Source organism: Heliangelus exortis, chromosome 2 (genome assembly GCF_036169615.1).
Source record: "Heliangelus exortis chromosome 2, bHelExo1.hap1, whole genome shotgun sequence".
In the NCBI taxonomy this organism is placed as follows: Eukaryota; Metazoa; Chordata; class Aves; order Apodiformes; family Trochilidae; genus Heliangelus; species Heliangelus exortis.
In genome coordinates, this window is record NC_092423.1 from 29,618,473 (window position 1) to 29,641,395 (window position 22,923).

Below are 22,923 nucleotides of genomic sequence, written 5' to 3' on the forward strand. Positions count from 1 at the left end.
TAATCACTGTTGAACAGGTTCTGAAAAATCAAAATCAGCAAGGTTTAATTACAGGAGAATGCATTTGTCTGAACCTCAGCATTTCAGTCTCTTTGCAGGAAAGTAATTTTTTTAGGATGTAATCATTTCAGTGTGTTACTTATTCATCAGGAAGCAAAATAACAGTAACATTCCTGTGTATCACAAGCATATGGAGCATTTTATGGATGGTTTTAAAAATTAAAAAAAAAATAAACTTAAGCTCCGAAACATCAATACATTTGCTTCAGTTTTTCTTCTGTCCAAACATAAAATACCAAGGGCAGACTCCTCCTTGGCTACTGCCACTACTTTTATAAACAGAATTCATGACGTTTCATCTGTACTCTGGGTATCTGCATCCCATTTTTTCCACTTTTCCCATGCCTTTAATGAGAAGGACTTAAACCTCAAAAACTTCCTTCTCTATTAGATATAAGGAAAATGTTTTTTATTAAAATTTCTTATCAGCAGAATGAGGAAAAGGTGTATCTGAGAAGGAACGAGCACAAGAAATGGAGCTTCATCCTGACCCAGACAGGGTTGTTCTTCGAAGAAGGAATTTACCTTTCATGGGAAGAACTAACATCCTCCCTCTTCCTCCAGCAGCAGAATCAAAAGAGGCAGGAAGGCTACTCTTGACTTCAGAGGAAATGGCACACGCTGTCCCTTTTGACAACAGCAATAATTTTGGTTCATAAGCTCTATAAGCTCAGGATGATATCTATGCTGTAATTCCACAATTATTTGTAATTGCAATCCTTTGTGTCTTGAACACTGCAAGCACATAGCATGCTTTGAGGACAAAAATCAAAAGCTGAACAGTGGAAATGGTATCTGATCTAGGGAAAACTCTGAGGCCATTTTACCTCATTTGGGATAATGAAAGATTTCGCTTACAAAACATACTTCATTTTACAGCTGTTGTTTAAGTAAAGAACATACATTCTCTCTGTCTCTCAAATGTTTTGATAAAAAGTTTGCCTATAAAATTCAACACCTGGTTGGTCTGACAAATTTAAGTAGAGAACACTGGGATTAAATTCACAAGTGAGAGATATTTGAGCATGTATCTGCATAAGAATGGAAAATCTGAGTCAGGGAAAAAATTGAAGGCAGAGGCCCTGCCAAAAACGAGCATTCGTGCTGCTGCCAGTACCACACAGGTTGAACCTAACTCAAATGTAAACAATCTCATTTTAAGAGATTCTGCTTGGTGGAAACTTCAGATATCAAAACGGTTGTAAATCAAGCAGATTTATTTAAACACAATGTGAAGTAATGGGTTCTGCCTCTCAATAGCAAGTATTACTTCTCTGAGCTGCTGGGAAATTACACTATAAGGCTTGGAATACCATTAAAATACTATTGAAGTATTTTAAGTAAGCTAATTTAAGTAAAAATTAGCTTAGGCAAGCAACAGTTTAAAGAATGTTTTAAAATAAAATATAATTAGTTTAAATGATTGCACATGTAGGACACTGTAAGAGTGGCATTCTCTACCTTTCTTAAATGCAAGTATTCAAAAGGAAAATAACTTTCCGAAATTACTTCACAGCAAAATTCAGAGGAAAATCTCTACTCATAGAAGTCTACTGCAATTTATAGGTCTATCTAAATTAAAGAATATTTTTTTAATAAAATACAGAAACACCTTGTTATACCTCCCTTAATCCTAAATTCATTAATTTCTGTATTTTAAGAGAATTTTCACAATAGGGTTTAATTTAACTTCAAACACAATGCGCCTCACATTATCTTGAGATATGAACATCTCTTCATTCCCAGGTTTTCCAAAACACATCTAGATGAAAGCCAGCAGTAATGTTTAGAGACTGAACATTAGCAAAATGAAGCTGCCACAAGATTTGCTCCTCTTAAAATGTTAAAAAGTAAATAGCTCTCAGCAACCAGGAGCAAGGAGCAGAATGCACTCAAGAGTCTGGCCTTACCATTGGTGAAGAGTAACAACACTTTTATTGGCTGCAGCCAGATTTCTTTTCTTCTCTCTTGTTGGGTGGTTGGTTGGATTAAATGCTGCTTGCAGCCAGGTCTGTGAGCTTGGTGCTAATGTGGGTACACAAAGCTGAAAGAGCAATGGTGTATTTGCACCTTTGCACAGAGTAACTGAACAGGTAACGTGAGGCAAATGTCAGGATGAGAAACCATGGCTGGCAAGGCTGTGAGAGCATTCTGGGAGCTGTTTACAGACCTGAGGGGAGCTGGCATGAGAATGTTCCTTTGACATCTCTCTCTAAGGACAGATATGCATATGATGAAAAGAACACACAACAAGAAGAAACACCCACTGAAGCTGACAGTTTGCATGAAGTATGTTGTGCTTAGCCATCTCAGAAAGGGAGATTCAGCTAGGACATTTGGTTGTAGCTGAAGAAAGAAGAAAAAAGCATGTCTAGACAGGACCAAAGCTGCAAACATCTGATGAATAAAAAATTCATGGTGACAGGCCACAATGGGAGCAGGAAAACCCACAGAAATAAGACAATAAAGACAAAGCAAAGAAAGAAAAAATATCACAGGAGAGGAACAGAACTGGAGGAGAGGTTTCATGTCTCAGTGAATAGAAAATAAGCAGATTAAAATAGAAGATATTTTGCTACAAGAATCAGGTAGCATAGCTATAGCTACAAGAAAAAGGAAGATCCTGGCTTCTGAAAGAGCCAGAATCAAAAGCCAAGAAAGAGGAGGACAGCATCATAGACTGAGGGAGAAAACAGACAGGGCAAATTGCAGATGAGGGAGTGGGAAAGAAGGAGTAAGAAAAAATCAAACTGAAACAAGAATAAATAATTTTTTATATTATAAATTGAATTTAGAGTACATAGTGTGGATCAAACCTAAAGAAGATAGCCTGGATTACATATTCTTAATGTAAAACACCAAAGCAACAAAAACAGAAACTTGAGGAAACTTGTTAAAAAAGGTGAAAATCTCATTTGAAATATGCAACCTACTAAGAGTGACCATATTGAATCCACAAAGCCAATGGATGCTGCCAGGGGAGAAGGCTCTAGGTAGGGGTAGAAAGAGGGTGGTATACCTAAACCAGGATGAGAAGCTGTAGAAACTAAAAGGCATTCTTCAAAAAGATACAGACATACCCAAATACTGAAAAAAAAAAAAAAAAAAAAAAAAAAAAGAAAAGATAAATTCAAACATTTTGATCTAGTAAATATAAAAACACAGGCAAACAAAAAAATAGTTTGAAAAGGACTAGCAAAAGGAATCAAAAGCAATAATAAATCTTTCCTCATACATATCAGAAGCAGGAAGTCTGCCACAGTCTGTACAGCCAGCTGATAACATAATCGATGCCTATACAGTAAGGGCTCAAGACAGACACAGCTATTGCACGGAAAAATAATTCTCTGAATTGGTGTGGGGAAATTCATATGCTGGATCTTCTCTTCGTAAACAGCCAAAGAACCTGTAAAATTGCAGTTAACTGAAAAAGATGGATGTAAAAAATTTAAGAGAGGAATGTAACAAATCCCTAGGACTATATAGTATTGACCCAACACTTCTGAAGCTCAGTTCCTAATGATGGTTCATAATCTCTTGTTTAAAAATTGCAGCAGTAGGCACAAGAGAATGGAACATACATCTATTAGGGCTAATACTTCCACAGAAAAACAGCCCTGTCTCAAGAAATACTTAAGAATAGTTAAGTATAGGGAATTAGGGGTGTCATACACTTGCCCTGATCTGAATCTCACCTAGGCAGTTCCTTACAGCTGTTAGAAGGAAGATAACAGCCTAGATAATCTTCTGATCCAACTCCTTTAGTAAAAGTACTTGACTGGTTAATGAAAAGAATCCAAGACCAGAAAGCAAGGGACTCAAAACAATGCCAGACACTCTCTTCCAGAGTCTTCTGAATGCTATGCCTTTAGTAACTTCTCACATTATTATATCACATTATTTTTATATATTTTAGAATTGGGTATGTTCCATAATGGCTGACTGTCATAAGAACAATCTCACACAACAACAATTTTGTGTCTTAGTATCTCAAACCCATACAGCAACCTCAAGCACTGCTTTCAACCCTTGTAAAGAAATCCCCCAAAGTCAGCCTGGGTCTGGGCTACTTGATAGCTTGTAAGCAGTCAGAGGGTGAAAGTGGAAATTAATACTCCAATATGTATTTGATGGCCACTGCCTCTGCTGCACAAATTTTAGGAGCTACCATACCTTGAGGACTGCAGCAGAAGCCAGTTACTAACAACTGATTGGGGCTTGATGGGGATTTCTTCTGGTATTTAAATAGCTGAAGAAGTAGTAATTCAAAAGTGCAACTGTCCATAAACAGACACAATGGACTTCACAGGTTTCTGCTAGGAATGCTAGTAATAGGGAAATAAGTTAAAAGCTGTTTATTTGCAAACAAAAGTTGGTGACAAAATCCTTACATCTTAAATGTTTGTTTCCACTAAGAGATAAGCAGGTCAACATCAAAGCTTTTGTAAGATGGAAAAAAAAATAGTCTGAATAGCTCATACTAACAGACTGGAAGATGAAACTGAGGTATGATGCTCATAATATGTTTTTCCAAATGGTTCTAATTCTATGTTTATTTCCTATCACATTAAAGTATCTAGCATGATTAAGAGATGCACACTTTTCAAAATTGCTATATTGTATTTTATAAATTTTTCTTTTCTGAGGAGAACTCACTACTTTACCTTTTGCACTTGGTATCCAAAATTCCACACCATACTATTATATTATTTTAGAGTAATACATTTTATACATTTAAAATATCCCTGCAAGAAACAACTAGCAACCTTTACTGACAAACACTGGAAACATGGCTGAACTGGGCTATAAATGCAAGGAAGTTTAAAGACCACTTTATGACACCATGATTTTTAAGGTAAGTCTAAATGCCTTAAACATTTCAGAGGAAAGGGTGATGCGAGAAATGATTTCTCCAATTATAAATTCAATAGCTGAAATAGGTCTAAAAAGGTCATATGTAATAGGCATAAAACATTAACCTCATTGCTTTCTGTGCAGCTTGTTAAGCTCCTAGAAGCTATAATAGCAGAGACAAATTGAGCAACATTTCAACCTTTCTCTGATATAGATCTATACAGTTACTTAATGAAAACCCTTAAGGTTACCAATTATTTTTCTAAAAAGCTTATCTTCCTAAAACTGCAATGTGAAGTTAGCTTGTGGAAATGCTTCGAGAGCCTTTACTGAAGTTGTACAGTTGTAATAAATCCACTAATTTATTATCTGCTTTGGCTAGGAGAGGAGGAAGACTTTAGGGCAAACAAGGAAAGCCAAGGGACAGAGAACAACAAAGAGAAAGAAAGTGAGAGAAAATGAACAAGGAAATGTAAGAGAATGTATGCATGCATTCAAGGTAGACAAACACACAGAATCACAGAGAATCATCCGGGTTGGAAAGGACCTCTGAGATAATTGAGTCCAAGCCTTAATCAACTACCACTGTGGCTACCAGACCATGGCACTGAGTGCCACATCAGTCTCTTCTTAAAAACCTCCAGGGATGGAGAATCCACCACCTCCCTGGGCAGCCCATTCCAAGGCCTGATCACCCTCACTGTAAAGAATTTCTTTCTAATATCCAACCTAAACCTCCCCTGGCAGAGCTTAAGTCCATGCCCTCTTTTCTTACTGCTGGCTGCCTGGGAGAAGAGACTGACTCCCCCCCGGCTACAACCTCCTTTCAGGGAGTTGTAGAGAGTGATGAGGTCTCCCCTGAGCCTCCTCTTCTCCAGACTGAACACCCCCAGCTCCCTCAGCCCTTCCTCACAGGATTTGTGCTGGATCCCTTCACAGCCTCCTTGTTCTTCTCTGGACCTGCTCCAGCACCTCAATCTCCTTCCTGAGCTGAGGGGCCCAGAACTGGACACAGGACTCGAGGTGTGGCCTCACCAGCGCTGAGTACAGGGGCAGAATCCCCTCCCTGGACCTGCTGGCCACACTGTTCCTGAGCCAGGCCAGGATGCCATTGGCCTTCTTGGTCACCCGTGCACACTTCTGGCTCATGTTCAGTTTCCTGTCAATCTACTAAACACACTAAAACCCTGAAAGAAAGAACCACCACCACAATTTGTTGATCAATAAAATTCAGTAGCTGGCTTCAGGATATCTACTAAAATCAGCAGCAGCACAGACAAGTGGCTGCACTTTCTGCAATGGTGTGTGTCTCAAGCAAGAGAGATTTCCAGACTTGGTGTTAAAAAATTTTACACTCAGATGTTTATGTCCTTTCCTGACTCAAAGCCTAAAGTTTAACCAATATTTTGGTAAACCTGAAATTAATGTATTTCTTAATTGACTAATGATTAAGAGATTTGACCTTGTTTAATTTCTTGCTTTGAACTGTACGAAAAAAGATGGAGAGGATTGGTTTGGTCAAACAGATTTCATTTCAAAATAAAAAGCCACTCAAGTGGTTTATTATTTCAGTACATAGTGCATACATAGAAATATTTCTTTGGAACTACACAGCTTTCTGTGTTTCAAACATTAAATTTGGAACCGATTTTCTGTAGCTAAGTAGTACAAACATTTCATTGGCAGCAACCCTAAGAGAACTCTCCTTCAATTTTGATACTAACGTAAAAATTACAAAAATATGTATTGCTAAAAGGCAGTTGTTACAAACAGTTGTTACAAAATCTATATTTGAAAGCTGTGCTACTTTCAGAAATGCCTGTAAATGTGCTTGTCTGTGAGCAAGTCTGACAGACAAGCAATTCTGATGATGAGATCAACCAAATGGACCACTATTTTTGACCACACACTTTTGGAACAAAGCCTGTTGAGATCTCCACACATTCACACAGTAAACTATATTAAAAAATGATGAGCTCTTGCAGAATTCAAAACAAAATCAAAGACAAAATCATCAAGGAGGGTCATAAATTTATCTGTAACAGTACGTGCGTGTGAAAATACTGTTGGAGCACACTGATTCTCCGCCACCAAAGAAAACAAATCTGTTTCAAATACACTCCAGTCAACTGCAAAATTCAGACATGAAGATAACCTAAATATTGCAGAAATTACTGAAGATCTGAAAATGCATAAATGTGAAATATCACCTATACACTTCTTTATTCCATGAATTCTATTATAATTTTTGGGCAGAATTACAATATATCCAGAATATATCCAGAATATTTTTGTGTATGAGCAATCTTACAGTGAGCCATTGCCAAGGGAAACACCTTGTTCTTTTTTCTATTTCTTGAGTATCAAGTTAATACAACCTCCAGTTCTGCATCTTCTATTCACTGAAAGTTCCATCATAAGTTACTTACAACTTTATTTTAAAAGTCAATGTTTGTAAAGCTGCTTCATCATGTCCATTCTACCCATGCCAAAATATGCAGTCATGCCTGATCTCAGAAAGAAGCAATAATTAGGGATGAAATAGTGCCCAGCCTTCATAAATATCAAACTCTCGTTTTATTGATAAGTTACTTACTAAGCCTTTGTATTAATGAGCTTACAGATGCTGTTTTCTATGAGGTTGCTCACCCAAAGTTTCAAACAGGATTTGAAACACATCTTTTCCACATACCATGCAAGCAAGGTAACTCTGGCTCATCACTCGTTTGCCCAATTTTCCTTGATGAAAAAGTAAATAGGCTGTAGGACTGCTCTACTTAGAAGTTCGGTTCCTGGCTCTTGAAAATACTAAACAGTAATTACTTGGCATTAAGAACTTCTATGACGATGTAAGATTCCATATTCATTACAATCTATTATATCATTGCAGCTGAAATAAAAAAGTGTCATCTTGAGAAAAGAGTTCTCCAGGCAATGTCTCAATCATTCTAATCAGATTGCAATCATTTGACCAACTCTTTGCTGATTATTAAATGAATTAAGAAGCAAGCAGGTGTTATGTAGGGCATGGCTCATTTGTTTTCAACAAGTTTTGGATTGTGATTTTACTTCATTTGCCCTTCAGGCTCATTATCTCACTACTGGTTGTGAAATCACCTTCTGCATTGCCACTTGGATGATCCTATTTAAGCTTGTGATCTCTGTTTTGAGAGCTACTGCCTTAATGCCTGGACATAATACACTTTTTAGGGATATTTGATGAAAATTAACTGTAAACTTTTATCTTTTTGATAAACTGCAGACAGAAAATACATTTAGGACTCTTAAAGTATTTCTTGAGCCCCTAAGCATGGTACAGATGACCCTCTTGTCTTCAAAAACTCTTAAAGACTACAGTGTACATCCACTATGTTTGTGCAAGAAGTCACTGACACTTTAGTTTCCTTTTAGTTTGAAGCAGCTTCATAACAATTATTCTACTGTGCCATTTGTCTCTTGTTAGTGTTATTTTTCTGCTGTCAGTGAATAGTTCCTTTATCTTAATCCATTAGCTACTTCAGAGGCAAAAGTATTTGGAGCCAACTTACTCCTGGCAAGCCTTAACAAGCTGGTCTGACCTGACATTCTGTTAGGGCTTCTCTAAAGTAGGATTATTTAAAATTAATAATATCCTATAACCAAGATATATTAGTAGTGCTTTCATATTTTAAAGCTTTCCAGGGATTTCTATGCCCATCCATGCATGCTTTATTCTAGATTATAATAGTTCCTTTGAATGCTCTGTGAAAAGTAAAAGCTATTACCTGAACTTCTAGACCAAGATTTTATCACTGAAACCTTTAAAAGCTTCTGAATTTGCACTCCATATTAGGAAACGTTGCAATTTTTTCTTTTTTATGTGTGTTGACTATTTACTGTAATTAGCCATTAGATATTATTATTTTAAAAGGGAGAAGAGTAGTAAACAGAGACAACAGTATTTTTGAAAACATTAGTGTCATATTAATGAATACAGGCATTAACTATCTAGGATACATTTAAAGATAAAAATGCATGTTTTTGTGAGATCAAGGCCCAAGATCAGTATTATTCCATTGCTCAGAACACAAATAAGCAAATAACTACCACACACATATGAGGCTCCCTCCCAAATCTTGTAATTTGACATACAGCAGTGTACTTAAAATTAAAATAATTCCAGTCCTGCATGGATTTGACGCAAGCTAACTTTTGTATTTTCAAGAATTTTACTGATGTTGTCAGCAACATATGCCAATTCTATCTTAAAAAAAAACCGGACGTTTGTTCCTAATTTTAATTAAGCTTGCTAATCAGCTACTTCCTTCGACTCCTCTGAAAGACTACCAAAGGCTAACTAACAAGTTCAGACTGGAATTCACTGAATACTCTTTTCCCCTCTGTTAATATGTAAAACTATTTCTAACATTGCAGAACTGTTCTTAAAAAGAAGTGACTTAAAAATATTTTTATAAGTGAAATTTAAATCAACAGGATTTTCAGGATGTAAACTAGAGCTGTTATGAAGTCAATCCAATCTTTGTATCCATATCAGTAATTTGGTATTCCATGCATTATGGTTGAGAGAAATAACTGAGTAATAAGCTGTGAACATGCACTCATTTTGAGCAAATACAACATACAAAGCAGGTCATTTATAAGACACATTGAAGCCTTTTTCTTATATTTTCCTGATTAGCTTCTTGGATCATCAAATATTCATAGAAGTGCTTGAAAGCTTTTTCTAAATATCAAAAACACTGCATTTAAGAAACAAAAATATTTATACTTTTTCTTTGGGCTCCATATCCCTCCAGAACTGTCAAAAACGTACTCCTGTACTCATTGATACCTGAAGCACTCATTGATACCTGAATACACTTCCATTTCCTAAACATAAAAAACCAATTATATACCTCAAAAAACATTATTCAGAATCTTAAAAGTTGCCTCCATATGCTTTTATGTCAATATATCACACCCACTCAATACTATGACTCTTCTAAACGTAAAATCATTTCACATCCATATTATAATGGTCATTCCTTGTATTTACATTTTAGCCCTGTTTTTGAATCAGTAAAAATGTAGTATATCAACCATGCATGTCTGGTAGTAATGACATAACCTGTCAGATAGAGGGAAGCTCTGTGAAGTAACCTGTCATCACTCTTTTCTTGGAATCAACTATAGCTTTTGAGAACTTCTGGAAAGTGGATATTGAAATAAGTTATATAAACAGGCCAACTCTCCTGCATTACAGCAGCAGGTTGTGTTTGCACCTTCCTCTTGACCTGCCATCGTGTCTGTATAAAATTCACCTTTCATCCTCAAGCATAGAATGCATCCATGGACTTGCCTACTGGCTAACAGGCTGTCTTAAAAGTAAAATACCTCGTTGAGTCTCCAAGCATTCTTTGCAATTTAAACAACAACAAACAAAAGCCTGCTTTAAAGATGTCCATTTATCAAGTTGCTTTTCTCACAGTACCCACGTCTCACTGTCTCCCAGATAAACAATACATTTTGTTTTATACCTTTTCTAGATTCATACGTCAAGTCCTTCCATAAAATGATGGAACACTATTATGTTCTTTACAGATCTGCAGCCAAAAGAAAACTTGATACTTATATCACAAATAAGCACATGATCTCTATAAACTATATGTTAATCATTTAACAAAACACTGACAAGCAAGACTCAGGACTATACTCCTATAGTTATCAGTAGGATATGGTTTATATCTATTTTAAAATGGAATACCTACAAGTAGTTTACTTGCTCCACAAAGTGTCTTACTCTATATAATACTTTTTCAATGCTAATAAATGATGGCTGCCTGCAGTGACCCTATGTAACCCTTCTAGCTTTTTATTTTCAAAAATGTGACCCAGCAGTCATCTGTAATTCTCTTATTACTGAGGATCAAAGACTTCTATCCAGATCTCAGTGTTATACATGCCGATTACTGATAAAAAGCTTTTGTGCCATGGTCACAAAAAACCACTGAAGATTATTAATGTCTTGCTTTTTTCCAGTCATTTTTACTAACTGTTGCTATCCACATACGTATATAATTTTCACATTAAGTCATATGTATACACCCAATGAAGTTTAAAATGAAAAAAAATGTACCTATACCAAAGCACTATTTGCAATGTTGCTTTTCACCATGATAAGGTACCTCTTAGAGCTACGTTACAACAGTTATTGAAAATTTTTACCAAAGGAAGCCAGAATTCACCCTGGAAAAAATGAGGTTTGATAGTACCAGAAGGAAGACTGAAAATCGTTGTATGGCCTTGTATGCTGCACAATTAAGAGACAAACTAATATAATATAGTAGCATTATTCATATTCTGTTGGCATCAGAAGTCAGTAAAAGCATAAACTGACAGGTATTTATACTTATAGCTCTTAATTAAACTAGAGAATCTGGAGGAAAAGTCAAGTCTTTGGTAAACCAGAAAAAGATGAAATCATAGCAGTGTTTATTCAGTTATATATAAACCCAAACACCTAACTCAACCTGATATATTCAGATGACATTTATTCTCCTTTATTAAAATTTCCACTGAATATCTAAGTTAGTTCTTCCTTCATTATTGACTAAGCTAAAAAGTTTTAAAGACTACATGCATGGAGGAAAAGTAGTCCACTTTTCTGGTTGGCAGAACATGCTTCACAGACAAAATGGGTTATTTTAAAATCACTTTTTTGAGTACAAAGGATGCTGGAGTGCTTGCCCTTTTTGCCTCCAGCTTAGGCAATTTGCTGCTATCACAGACATGAGCTCTGTTTCAAAACCTATATGCCATGTTCTTCTGTCATCTGAATGCCAAGCAGTGTTTTTATGAGGAATGTTAATATCTGCAGAACACTGAGCAGATATGGTTTTGTTTTTTTTTACTTTAAGGCTGCAAAAGCAAAAAAAAAAAAAAAAAAAAAAAAGCCCCTGACATTTTCACATGCTTCCAACGAACATTTGCCATTTAATCCTCTCTAATCAAAATGCTTACATTTTTGTCTAAAACTACAGGCTGTTCCAAATTTTGAACAAGAATAGGCACGAAACTTCCTAAAAAAAAAAAATCTCATGTCATATTTATTTCCTTTTGATTTTGTTTTAAATGAAGATTCTATCATTAATCATATGAATCATAAACGGAGATGGATAGCATATAGAAGAAAATTACATACCTTACATTGGATAAGGAGACTATAAACCAAAATATTTTTATTTTTCACATCCCTTGCAAATTTCTTGATTCTAGTTAGTTCTTCCACCCCAACATGGAAAGAAATATTTTCAGAAATATCCAAGTGAACCTGAAAAGGAACAAATAATTTTTTTTTAAATTCACTTTTTCCATCATTTGTTATTTTACATTGCCATTTGTAGCATTTTTGTATGCGTTATTAAAATGAAAAAAAAATACAGGTTAAGAGAGGTTTTTCTTCAGTTAGTATTGAATTCCACTACTTACATATTTAGTGACATGAAGCTTCGTTTTCAAAGCACAGTAAAACAGATACATCAGAACACAATGTTCTAACTGCATATTACAGATATTTAATTAAACCAGAAAACAAATTATATTCTTCTCTAAGCTCTAATTTTCACAGATTTTTTTATTATTATTATTATTATTATTAGCAGGACAGTAGAGAAGTACAAGTGTTTTTCTCAAGCACCTTTAATGAATGCAGTTTTGAAAATCTTTTAAGATTTGAGTTTACTTCCTATTTAGTATAGCATAGTAGTTGCCCTAATTTGATTAATTTGAAGAGAACACTTCAAGTTTAAAAGGTAGAAGTTACTTTGAAAGAAGGTAGGGATATGACTACCCTGAAGTCTTAGGCAGGTCTCCTATCCAGCAGGGATAATGGATCCTAGAGAGCCAGACTGGTGTCTCCATGGAGGTACCAACCAGCACAACCCTTTCCCAAGGCTGTTGTGCCCCACAGTTTACAAAGTCTCTATTAACTGTTCAAATAAAAATTAAGGATGATTTGTACAGATAAAGTGTCAGCCTCTATTAACACTAGAAATACCTTTCCCCTTAGAAAGTATTTTTCTGGCTGAATAATTGCATTGATATAAAACTTCTCTGCAAGAGCTACAGAGAAGTAGCAATATAGAAGTAGCCTAGTAATTGGAAGGAACACAACCTAACACCTATTTTCCAACACCATATTTCCACAGCTTTAAAATGATTTTTCACAAACATCTGTATTGAAATGCAAATAATGGCAACTATATAACTGAAGTAGAAGCAATCCTTTCTTTCTAACTCTAAGTAAAACCAACAAAATAGAAATCATATCTATCCATAGCATCTACAAATGTGAATATGTATTATTCAGGAAAATAGGATCTATTTAAGAATGTTTCCTCTGGTTATAGCAGAGTTGGAGAGGAGACTGGTTTTAAGCAAACAACTGACTGTTTCTCTGTGCTTCCTTTTTTTCCTGTGATGTTAATCTTGCCCTTTCTGCTATGTTCAGATATAATAGTTCAATTGCTGCTTCAACTTAGAGATACCATAAAAAAAATCCAGTCAGGCACCATGACACAGGACAGACTTAGAAATCTGTGGCAACTTACATCTGGGAATACAGATAAAAATCAACACGTCCAGTGAAAGCTCATCCCTTTACTGGGACAACTCTCCCCAGGCTGGTTAAACAGATAATCTGGCACAATAACAACACTTGTCATGTTTACAACTAAAGAAGTAGGGTATCAGAAGGAAAAGTATAGCCAATTTTTCAAATTATCAGTTTGATAACATGTCATGAAATCTAAGATTAGACAAGAACTTTCAAGTTACACAAAAGTCTATATTAGCCTGTTCCTGATTATAAGGTTAGAATGAAGAACTTAGCTGCTCTCCTCTTTTTGATACTTCACTATCAGGAACAATTTTATTTTTGAGAGTAGAAAATAATGTTTCCCTGACAAATAATATCTAGAAAACTATTTAAATGTCATCATATTGCTTAAAATTCTGAGTAACAGAATGTGAAATATGCCTGAGAAATAATAACGTACCCTTTCACATCAAAAGAGAGTGTCTTACAGGATATTTCATTAATAGCATATTCAGTTTTTATGTTAAATATACCAAAGAATAAAGGATTACAGTAGTTCAAGACAATGGCATAAAATAGGCAAGGATATAACTTTTTTCATTTGTAAAAAGTATTTCCTATCTTTATACTTCAGGTTTTTGTTAGACTGATATCTCAAAAGTAGGGTCTGTTACCTGGTGTGCAATAAGCCAAAATCTACACACTGAGTTGAGATATTTGCTTTAATATCCATTTCTGTGCAAAGGGGAGCAGGGTGCTATTCCACCACTTACTGCAATTAATAACTGTCATCAAGAATACTTATGAAATTTCATCACTTAAATTTCAGATTAAACCTAAAATTGAGAAGTAACTGCTCTTTTTTACCTCCAGATAACTAGACTATGCACTGCACAACCTATTAAAGCCCCATGTAAAATAACTACCCATTTCTTTTTCAAAAAAATTACATATGGAATTATATTTTTAAATCACAATATATTATCTTGTGTTATTGATCAAAAGTATAATAAATGTAGTTCAGAGGTATACCCCTTGTGACATATGGTGTTAATAACACTCATTTCACCCCAATACTTCTCATCCCTACCTTTTAAGACAGAAAACAGTGACTGAATTAACTGAATCTTTTTGCACCAAACTGAGACTTTCAAACCTACTCATATTTTCTCCTGCTTAATAGTCTGAGTAAAATAAAAGTCATGCACACCTTCAGCTGGCATCCGCATGAACTGTTAAAATTATTCTCGTAGCAATGTCCAAATAATGAGAACTTCAGACAAAACTATGCCTTAAAACTTTTGCTCTATACCAGAATAGATTTTTCCATCTTACAACATTTCAATAAGTAAAATAAGCATTAAAGTTATACTGCAAAGTACTTAAAATTTAATTTTTAACACCTGGGCCAGAAAAGCTCAATCATTTTAAAACTTCAAATGAACCACACAGCAGAGGAAAAAAAGAAAATCACTCAATTCTGTTACAAATGAGCATTCAAGCAGAGTACATGGTTTTCAGTATCAGCAGCAAAGATGGAGCACAACAGCAAAGCACGGATTAACCGTTCAATATGAACAGCCACAATGAGTCTTTCACAAAAATACAACTAATAAATTCCCATTTGCTACACATGGCTTATTTCCTAAAAATCGTGCACTACAGTTGCTGAGGTGCAAATGATGCTATTTAGGGTCCAATTTAAAGTTCAAATTTATAATTTTATTCAGAGTTAGCAGCAGTTTCAATCTATAGTCCCACATTCTAAAACATTTCTTTAGATGCTTTCTACAGTAGCTTCCAGGAGTTACCTACCAAGACAAGGACAACTGGATATAAGACAGGAATATTTGATTTTTCCAACATATCCACTAGTTGCTGGGTTTCTTGAATATCATACTTGTTATCCTATATGAAAATAAAATGCTTAGAATTACTGAAAACATCAAACAATGATTTATTAAAAATGGAATTCAAAGGTCTGCTACTAAATGATACATGACTTCTAATTCTGGGGGGTTTAATTTCTTTGATGCTTTTAATATATTTGGAATTTTTTCTCTAGCAAAATTTTAGCTGCTTGAAATAAATTTGTATTAATAATATCAAGCTTAATGGTTTTGATTGGTCTTAGATTTGGTTCATCAAAAATCTTCTTGTTCCCATATCAGTACCCAAACACAGATTGCATGGCATACACATTACTAGTGTTTGCCATTTTAGTCACTCTTCCTGTGACAATTCCCCTCAAATACTGTACCTATGAAAGGAAATTCTAAACTACTTTCAGTTTCAACCCTATAGTTCATACTGATGGAAATGCAAAACCAGGAGATAAAAGAACAGACTGGTACCTCAAAGATGCAGTTTGATGCACATCAGAAACACCAAACATTAGAATTGACAGGCCAAGAGGACAGAAATAACAAACAACTTATTATTCAAATATGTAATTATTATTTACCATTACATTAAGAAATTTAAGTGAAAAAATGATTAGCATGCATCCTTGCTACTTACATTTATGCAAATAAAATTGTAGCACTGTCCTGTAAAGGAGCTTTGTACATGGCTATCGTTTATGCATAGAGATAGTGAGATAGCTTCAATCTGAATAGAAAAAAAAAACAAAACAAAACATTAATACTTCACAAACTTGACTTCAGCCTTAACTATCTGCTAAAGCTTCACCATTATGGCAAAGTTTGTTCATCCAAATTACTTAATCCTTTACTTAAAATTTCTAGTCTGACACCCTGCAGTTTTCTGTGAGTTTTTGCTGAGGCATTGCTATGGGGAATATTTCCAGAATCAGCCCTAGAAGCACCAGGCACAAGAGTATATTGCAGTATTTCATACCAGACACAGGAGCATATTACCTGTCAGAAACTTTTCAGAACGTTAATGGAACACGACTCAAAAGAGAAGGCCTACTTTTATTTCACTAGATCATGCTTAAGTAGTTCTGATCATTAAAAAAATATTTTTGTGTACCAGCTTTAACTTGAAAAATTTGTTGAAGGAGTACACTAAGCATTTGTTTTGTAGCCACACTATCCAGCAATGATTCAATCAGGTTTCTCTCTTGGAAAAGTAAGCGCATCTTACTAGCTTCAATACATCATCAATTAAGTACAATTAATTCTTATTCAATTTGGCATGTTAGTATCCTATCCAGAACTATTTTAGTATTATTATTTATCAAAGCTATTAGCTACTTGAGAAGACAAAATTTACCTAAAAATACCACTTCAGTAAAAAGTATTTATCACATAATATTACACGTGTTTAACAGAAAAAGGTATATGGATTTGCTAAATCCCTTCTGGTCACTGTAGCAACTGATGTTCAGCTAGTTTAAAGGAGTTAGTTTTACAGACATGAAAACAGGAATAATAAATGTTTTCTTTCTTTAATGTTTTTCTACTTATCGGATGCCCTATACTTGTTTCAACTTTATTCAACATCCACTTTCATAAAGCCGAAAAACAGTATCAGGACATTGGCAATCTGTAAAAGTTAGTCAAATTACATCAAAACAAAAAAACTTTCTTAATAATAGCAGGAAAAAGGAAAAGAAGCAACAGATCTGGTACCAGTGCAATGGAAACTTACTTCTGTTCCGTTATATAGCTACTCAGACAAGAAAAAAAATCTTGCTCAATTCTGCTAATACTTTGCATTTTTAAATATAGATGTTTAATAGATAAAATGCATGATTTTCCACACTAAATACAGTTTTTTCCAAACAAAACATGTCAACATCGTTGAACTACATAGAATCATAGAATTAGCCGGGTTGGAAGGGAATACAAAATGGCAATACAGTTTGCCACAGATCATCCTACTGTTAACAAAACACATAATGCAGAAGATCAACAGACATGAACAAAACCATTAAAGAAGTAACATTATGGAAACCAGGTAATGGGTATTTTTGAACAGCTATTCTCTGTTTTTCTGGGTAGTAGAATAGCATGGTATCATGACATAAGACATAATTAAGAATCACCCCAAGATAAGTCAAGATTTACCAAATGTTAGTCTCCTTTGGGAAAGCGAAAAGTTGTGATAGTTCTATTAGTAGGAATCACAAAAAAGGAAAAGATAGTTAAATACCAGGAATTCCATAAATGTCCTAAAGCAAAAGCTTCAATGAGTGTTCAGTATGAGTGAAACATATGCCTATCTCTAAAAAAAGGCTGATTAATTTGATGTTGCAGTTGTAGCTCTGCAAGAACTTACCCATTAATTTGTTCAGACTTTAATTCAGCCTTCAAAGTAATAAAAGCATTTCCTCTGTAACATATTTGTGACAATTTGGGATTACTAAATTCATAAAATCTAAAGAAAATGGCCTCTCTGTGGTCTGGATCTAATTTCTTCTCTGATCTAACACATATACATTAAGAGGGTTTATACAGCATAAAATGGTAGAAGATGCCTTTTTCTTGGTATCATCCACACCCATTGTTCCCTTATAACAAAGACTACAGTGACATAGGAGGTCTCAATTACTGCATTCACATTATCTGTACATTTCTTACAAGTTGCAACAACATCAAATTCATTGCACAGTTTACAGCTGCAGAGTTGTACTTACTGTTATTTGGCTTTTCAGAGACTCCTGAAGAAGAAAACCCACTTGTGCAACAGCTTCCTTCCCAGTGGTAATAACACAAACTTGTTGTGACAGACTGTCTGTGATCAAGAAAAAACCCTTAGAATTCCATAAAACAGAGCAAAACTACTGACCTGAACATCACTTTGAATCTGTACATTGCTGTCTCTTGAGAGAAAAAACTAAATTTGCAGCTGTTGAAAACTAAGATTATTTATTTCAAGAGACATTTAATATAACTACAGAATGCATATAAGGTACATGTCAAGTACAGAATTGGTATTATATTTTATAATTATTTTTTTCTACACAAAAACATCAGATAAGGCCTGTCTCCAAAGTCCAGTTAAGGGACTTCTATGAAAAGGTATTTGTTCAGATCCACATTATTGACACTGGATGACAACCAAGACTATATCTTTTTGAAAACTTCATACATTTCACTTCAACAGATTGTTAAATGCAATGTCAGCAATACTAAGAAACACAAAGAAACCACCCCCACCAAACCCAGGAGGCAGTATAAATCCTCTCCCCAAAAATATATACTATGTATAGTGTTCCCTCCCTAAATGTAATGAAGATACTATTCAGTAAATGGCAGATAAACTGTTTACCTCAATATGAGAAAGTTATAGTCAGTGACAAAGATCTTGGAATAGGGAATTTCTTAGATCTTTTACTGGTAGGAGAAAAAAATATAGTATTTTGTTCATAAGAACAATAGCTTCAAGTTTTAGCCAGATCTGCTACATAAAGCAATTATTTTAGAAAGATAGTATATTCTCTTGTTATAGACTACAGTTTCTAAATTCAGTATTTTCCTTTAAGCAAATAAATCAAATTATTTCAATTCTAGAACTCTCACTTCTAATTCAAGAATTTACCCTTTAGATGTTGAATTAATATGCAGACCAAAACATAAGATTTCCAATGTCTTTGAGGCAGCCATTCCATAAGCAGATAGAAATTTCATAAACGTAAAGTCTAATTACGTTTAAAGAAGACTTCAATGAAACTTCAGGGACAGAAATATACCCAGTACCACCACAAAATAAACTAGCAGTGAATGACAAAGGAAATTATAAAAATATGGCCTAACTGCTCTTCAAACAAGTCTGAATATAAAGATACATATTTGTTGCATGTGTAAAGTTTTTTAAAATGACATACCACACAATAAGTTCAATCAGATGCATTACTAACATAAACATCTCACTTTCTATTGTAAGCCCAAAGACTTCTTTACAAAAATAGACATACAGAGCTGAAAAATAATTTTGAAGCTCCTGCAGAGTTAACATTATTGGAAAATGACTTGTGATTTTTTAATACATATTTTTGTGAGCAGGAAAAATTAATTAACCAGTGATGATCCCAAAAGATAATTACAATGATTTATTAATCATGGGCATTTATTATGTTCAGTATTTATAATGTCACAATGAAAGCAGTGGTAGCAACTGGCTTTATATTAAGTTAGGAAGAATAGGGAGGGGGAAGTAAGGGAGAGAACAATAAACATCTGCTTATGAACCATCACAAATAGATGAAAGTGAGAATTAAAAAATGCATGGCCAGTTCTCATGGGACTGGAAATCACAAGATACCACAACTGTGGGAGAAATTATCTTCCCATAGTTTCACTGGGCAAAAAAAAAAATATACTGAACTTGCATCAAAGTTGGCTTCCACTCAATACAGAATAACTTTACAGTCTAAAAATGGGTCAATGGGAAACCATATTGTATTAATTTCTTATCAGTAGAAAGAAACTAGTGGGTAGATTGAAAGCAGAAGAGCCACTTGAATTCAGCACTGTACATTGAATGCAGATACAAGATAGATGTACATAATAAACCAGGCTGGCATATCAGATTTCAAGAACTCAGATTCTATGGAAGGTCAGATAAAAGCCATTACAAAAAAACACATGTGGAAAAAGGCTATGAAGTCCAAAAAGGTACCATAACTGACAGTTCGTTTCAAAAAGACATCAGTTATCAACAGTAAGTGTCAAAAGTAACCTCACAGCAGCCCTCTCAAAGACTGCCACTGTAAAAGCCCATCTCACTCCTCTCCCCAGCCCCCTTAAACCTCTAAATCACATAAATGAAACAGGAGAGATGACCACCAAAAAAGCAACTTTTAAAAACTGAATATTAAAAACTGAATTTATTAAAGAGGAAAGTGAAACTGAATGAACACTCTAAAAAATGCATTTTTAATCTGTAGAAGGAACACCTTGAAAAGATGCTGCAAACTTTTGAATGATCAATGAAAAAAGAAGTCTGGGACGTCAATTTTCTGTCCATTAATTTAAACAGCCTGCATCATTGCTGCATTGTGGGAAGACTTAGTGGAGCCTTCCTCCCTGAGACTGCCAGTGTCTCACCTCAGGTGAACTGATGGAGCTCTCTGTCACTCAGCATAATCACACTGAGCCCCACTGAGTGCAGCTGAGGCACCGCCCTCTAACTCCACGAATTTCATGAGTTCTGCTAAATGCCAGTAAAAGCAAAGTCTGTATGGGTGAATGAAATAAGGTGTTCTGGAAAGCCACATCATAGCCATGTCAGAAAGAATTTTGATATTCAGCTACCAGAGCCTGTTTTTCATTGGACCACTAGGTAATTCAGGTTAGAAGGGACCTCAGAAAATGTCTACTCCCAACTCCTGCTCAAAGCAAGATGACCAGGTCTGGCCTGGTTGCTCAGCCCCTCACTCCATCAGCACATTAAAACCTTTGAGGAAAAGGACTATGCAACCTTTCCAGGCAACCTGTTCACTGCTTCATTGTCCTGATGGTGAAAGAGTTCTTGCTTTCATGGAGCTGGAACTTCCCTTGGTTCAGTTTTAGCCTATTACCCCTTGTTCTCCCACTGGGCACCACTACTCTACCTTTCTTGCCTATTTTCACACCACATCTTCCTTTTCATCTGTCCAACTTTTTTTTTTTTTTTTTTTTTGGTCTCCCTATTAAATTAACTACCAAATCTCTCTCTTGCTTTGGCTTCCTTTTCCTCTTCTTACTTTACATTTTTTATTTCCCTGGAAACCTCCTCTTTACAGTACACATCTCAGCTTCTCCTTTACTCTCTTTTTTTCCAGCTGCACCTGATTACAGAGTAACCCTGCCCATACTGTATCACTTCAAACACCCACTCAGAGAATATATTTTGCATAAAATTAAAAACAGTTAAAACTTTACACTGCCAAATTCTGTTAAATGTTAAACTTCTCTATCATGAAAGAGGTAGGAGTTTTCTTAATTTAAAAGAAATTTTATGTGGGATTTCTGAATTCATGTCATTAAACCAGCAAAAAACCTTTCCATTTTTCCTGTGCCCTTCTTTGGTATTCTGAAAGCTTTAGAACACAGTATTATTCAGTAGCAACTATGTTTTTTATCTCACCCAAAATTATAAAATGTGTGCATTTTTATGTAACTACCTTCGTTACATAATGTAGTAAGTGTACTCTTGACAAATTCCTTGAAAGTTTACCCTGAAAAGCATGTGACAAACAAGCAGCAATTAAAGTAATACTTAGTCTGAATAAAGATCATAATTATCATATCCTAGGGAATTAATACAATACAAAGGCAAGGTGGGATTGGGCTTTGAGCAAGCTGGTCTAGTGGGAGGTGTCCCTAGATAATTTTTAAAGTCCCTTCCAACATAAAGCACTCTATGATTCTATAAATAAATATGCATCTGAATGACAAATAGCTTTAGCCTACAGACATTTTTTTTGTCTTAATTGCACATATAGGTGTATTCAAACGTGTTTTTGTAAACATATGTTCATTCCATGCCATTTTTGCTATGTCATTACAATTCCTCCTATTTTGGAAGCACATCTTATTCATCAATATACCTCTGAAGTTCACAGTAAATTCAAAATAGTAAACGTATCAGAATTACATTTTCACTTTCTACACAGCAATGGCTTGACTAAAAGTAGAAAATCAGTATTGTTCTCCTGAGCAGTTTAGTATCTCGTAACACAGAGGTTTCTACCACTGTAAGCACAAGAAAACTGAAGTGCGCAATGCCAAGCATTTAGTTCATGCTCAATAGAAGAGTTGAGATTGTTATTTATATAAATAGGCAACAAAAAATACCTAACATTTTTTGTTCACCAATTCCACATTTCTTTTATCCACAAAAACCAAAAGCCAGCTGATTTTGTGGTAGAAGACAAGGAAGAGGGTTGCTTTCATCTGACAATAACTACTCTGAGAAGTACCTCCCCCATTTGTATTTTTTTGCCTCACAGCTGAGAACAGCTGCTGGTTAAGGAGTGTGCCCCATGAAAATGTGCCTACCTTAAGTAACTATCTGTCCTTTGGTAAACAAGGCTTAATTAATTTTTTTTTATAAAGTCATGTGTGTTCTTCATATAACAAAACATAGTAGGTAGTCATAAACAGTTTGAACAGTTTATTATCATTTTCTTGGCACTTGCAGAACAATTATATCTACATCAGCAGATACTTATTCAGTCAAATGTGCACAGAAAATATCCCATCTGCAAGTGCAAAAGTTTTGAAAAACTCATTGCAGAAGAAGGACCCTTAAGAAAAGAAAAGGGAAGAGAAACCTCTAAGTTACAAACTTCTGCCGAGACACACCATTTAGAGTTTACATGTTGGAACTAGAGTTCAAAGATATCTACCTCGAGGGCAGTAATTCTAATGGAAATTTTTTAGGATGTTCTGTATTAGCCTGATCTTAACTACAATTCTAGATGAGTCACCTTTATTGTAAGACTGTTTTCTTACTTCAAGATTATTAAAAATAGGCTTGCA

The 22,923-nt window shown here is 34.9% G+C and overlaps 1 protein-coding gene across 3 annotated transcripts in view; it reads right to left on the minus strand.

The window, feature by feature from the left end:
- The window catches only part of CRPPA (CDP-L-ribitol pyrophosphorylase A), a 110,424-nt gene that overhangs the window by 41,288 nt on the left and 46,213 nt on the right, over positions 1 to 22,923 (minus strand). For all 3 annotated transcript variants that reach the window (XM_071735367.1, XM_071735366.1, XM_071735364.1), the window contains 4 exons: positions 18,093 to 18,190; positions 16,010 to 16,099; positions 15,305 to 15,397; positions 12,095 to 12,223 (listed from right to left, as the gene is read on the minus strand). In XM_071735367.1, coding sequence (XP_071591468.1) covers positions 12,095 to 12,223; positions 15,305 to 15,397; positions 16,010 to 16,099; positions 18,093 to 18,190 — 410 coding nt within the window. The remainder of the gene's footprint in view (positions 1 to 12,094; positions 12,224 to 15,304; positions 15,398 to 16,009; positions 16,100 to 18,092; positions 18,191 to 22,923) is intronic.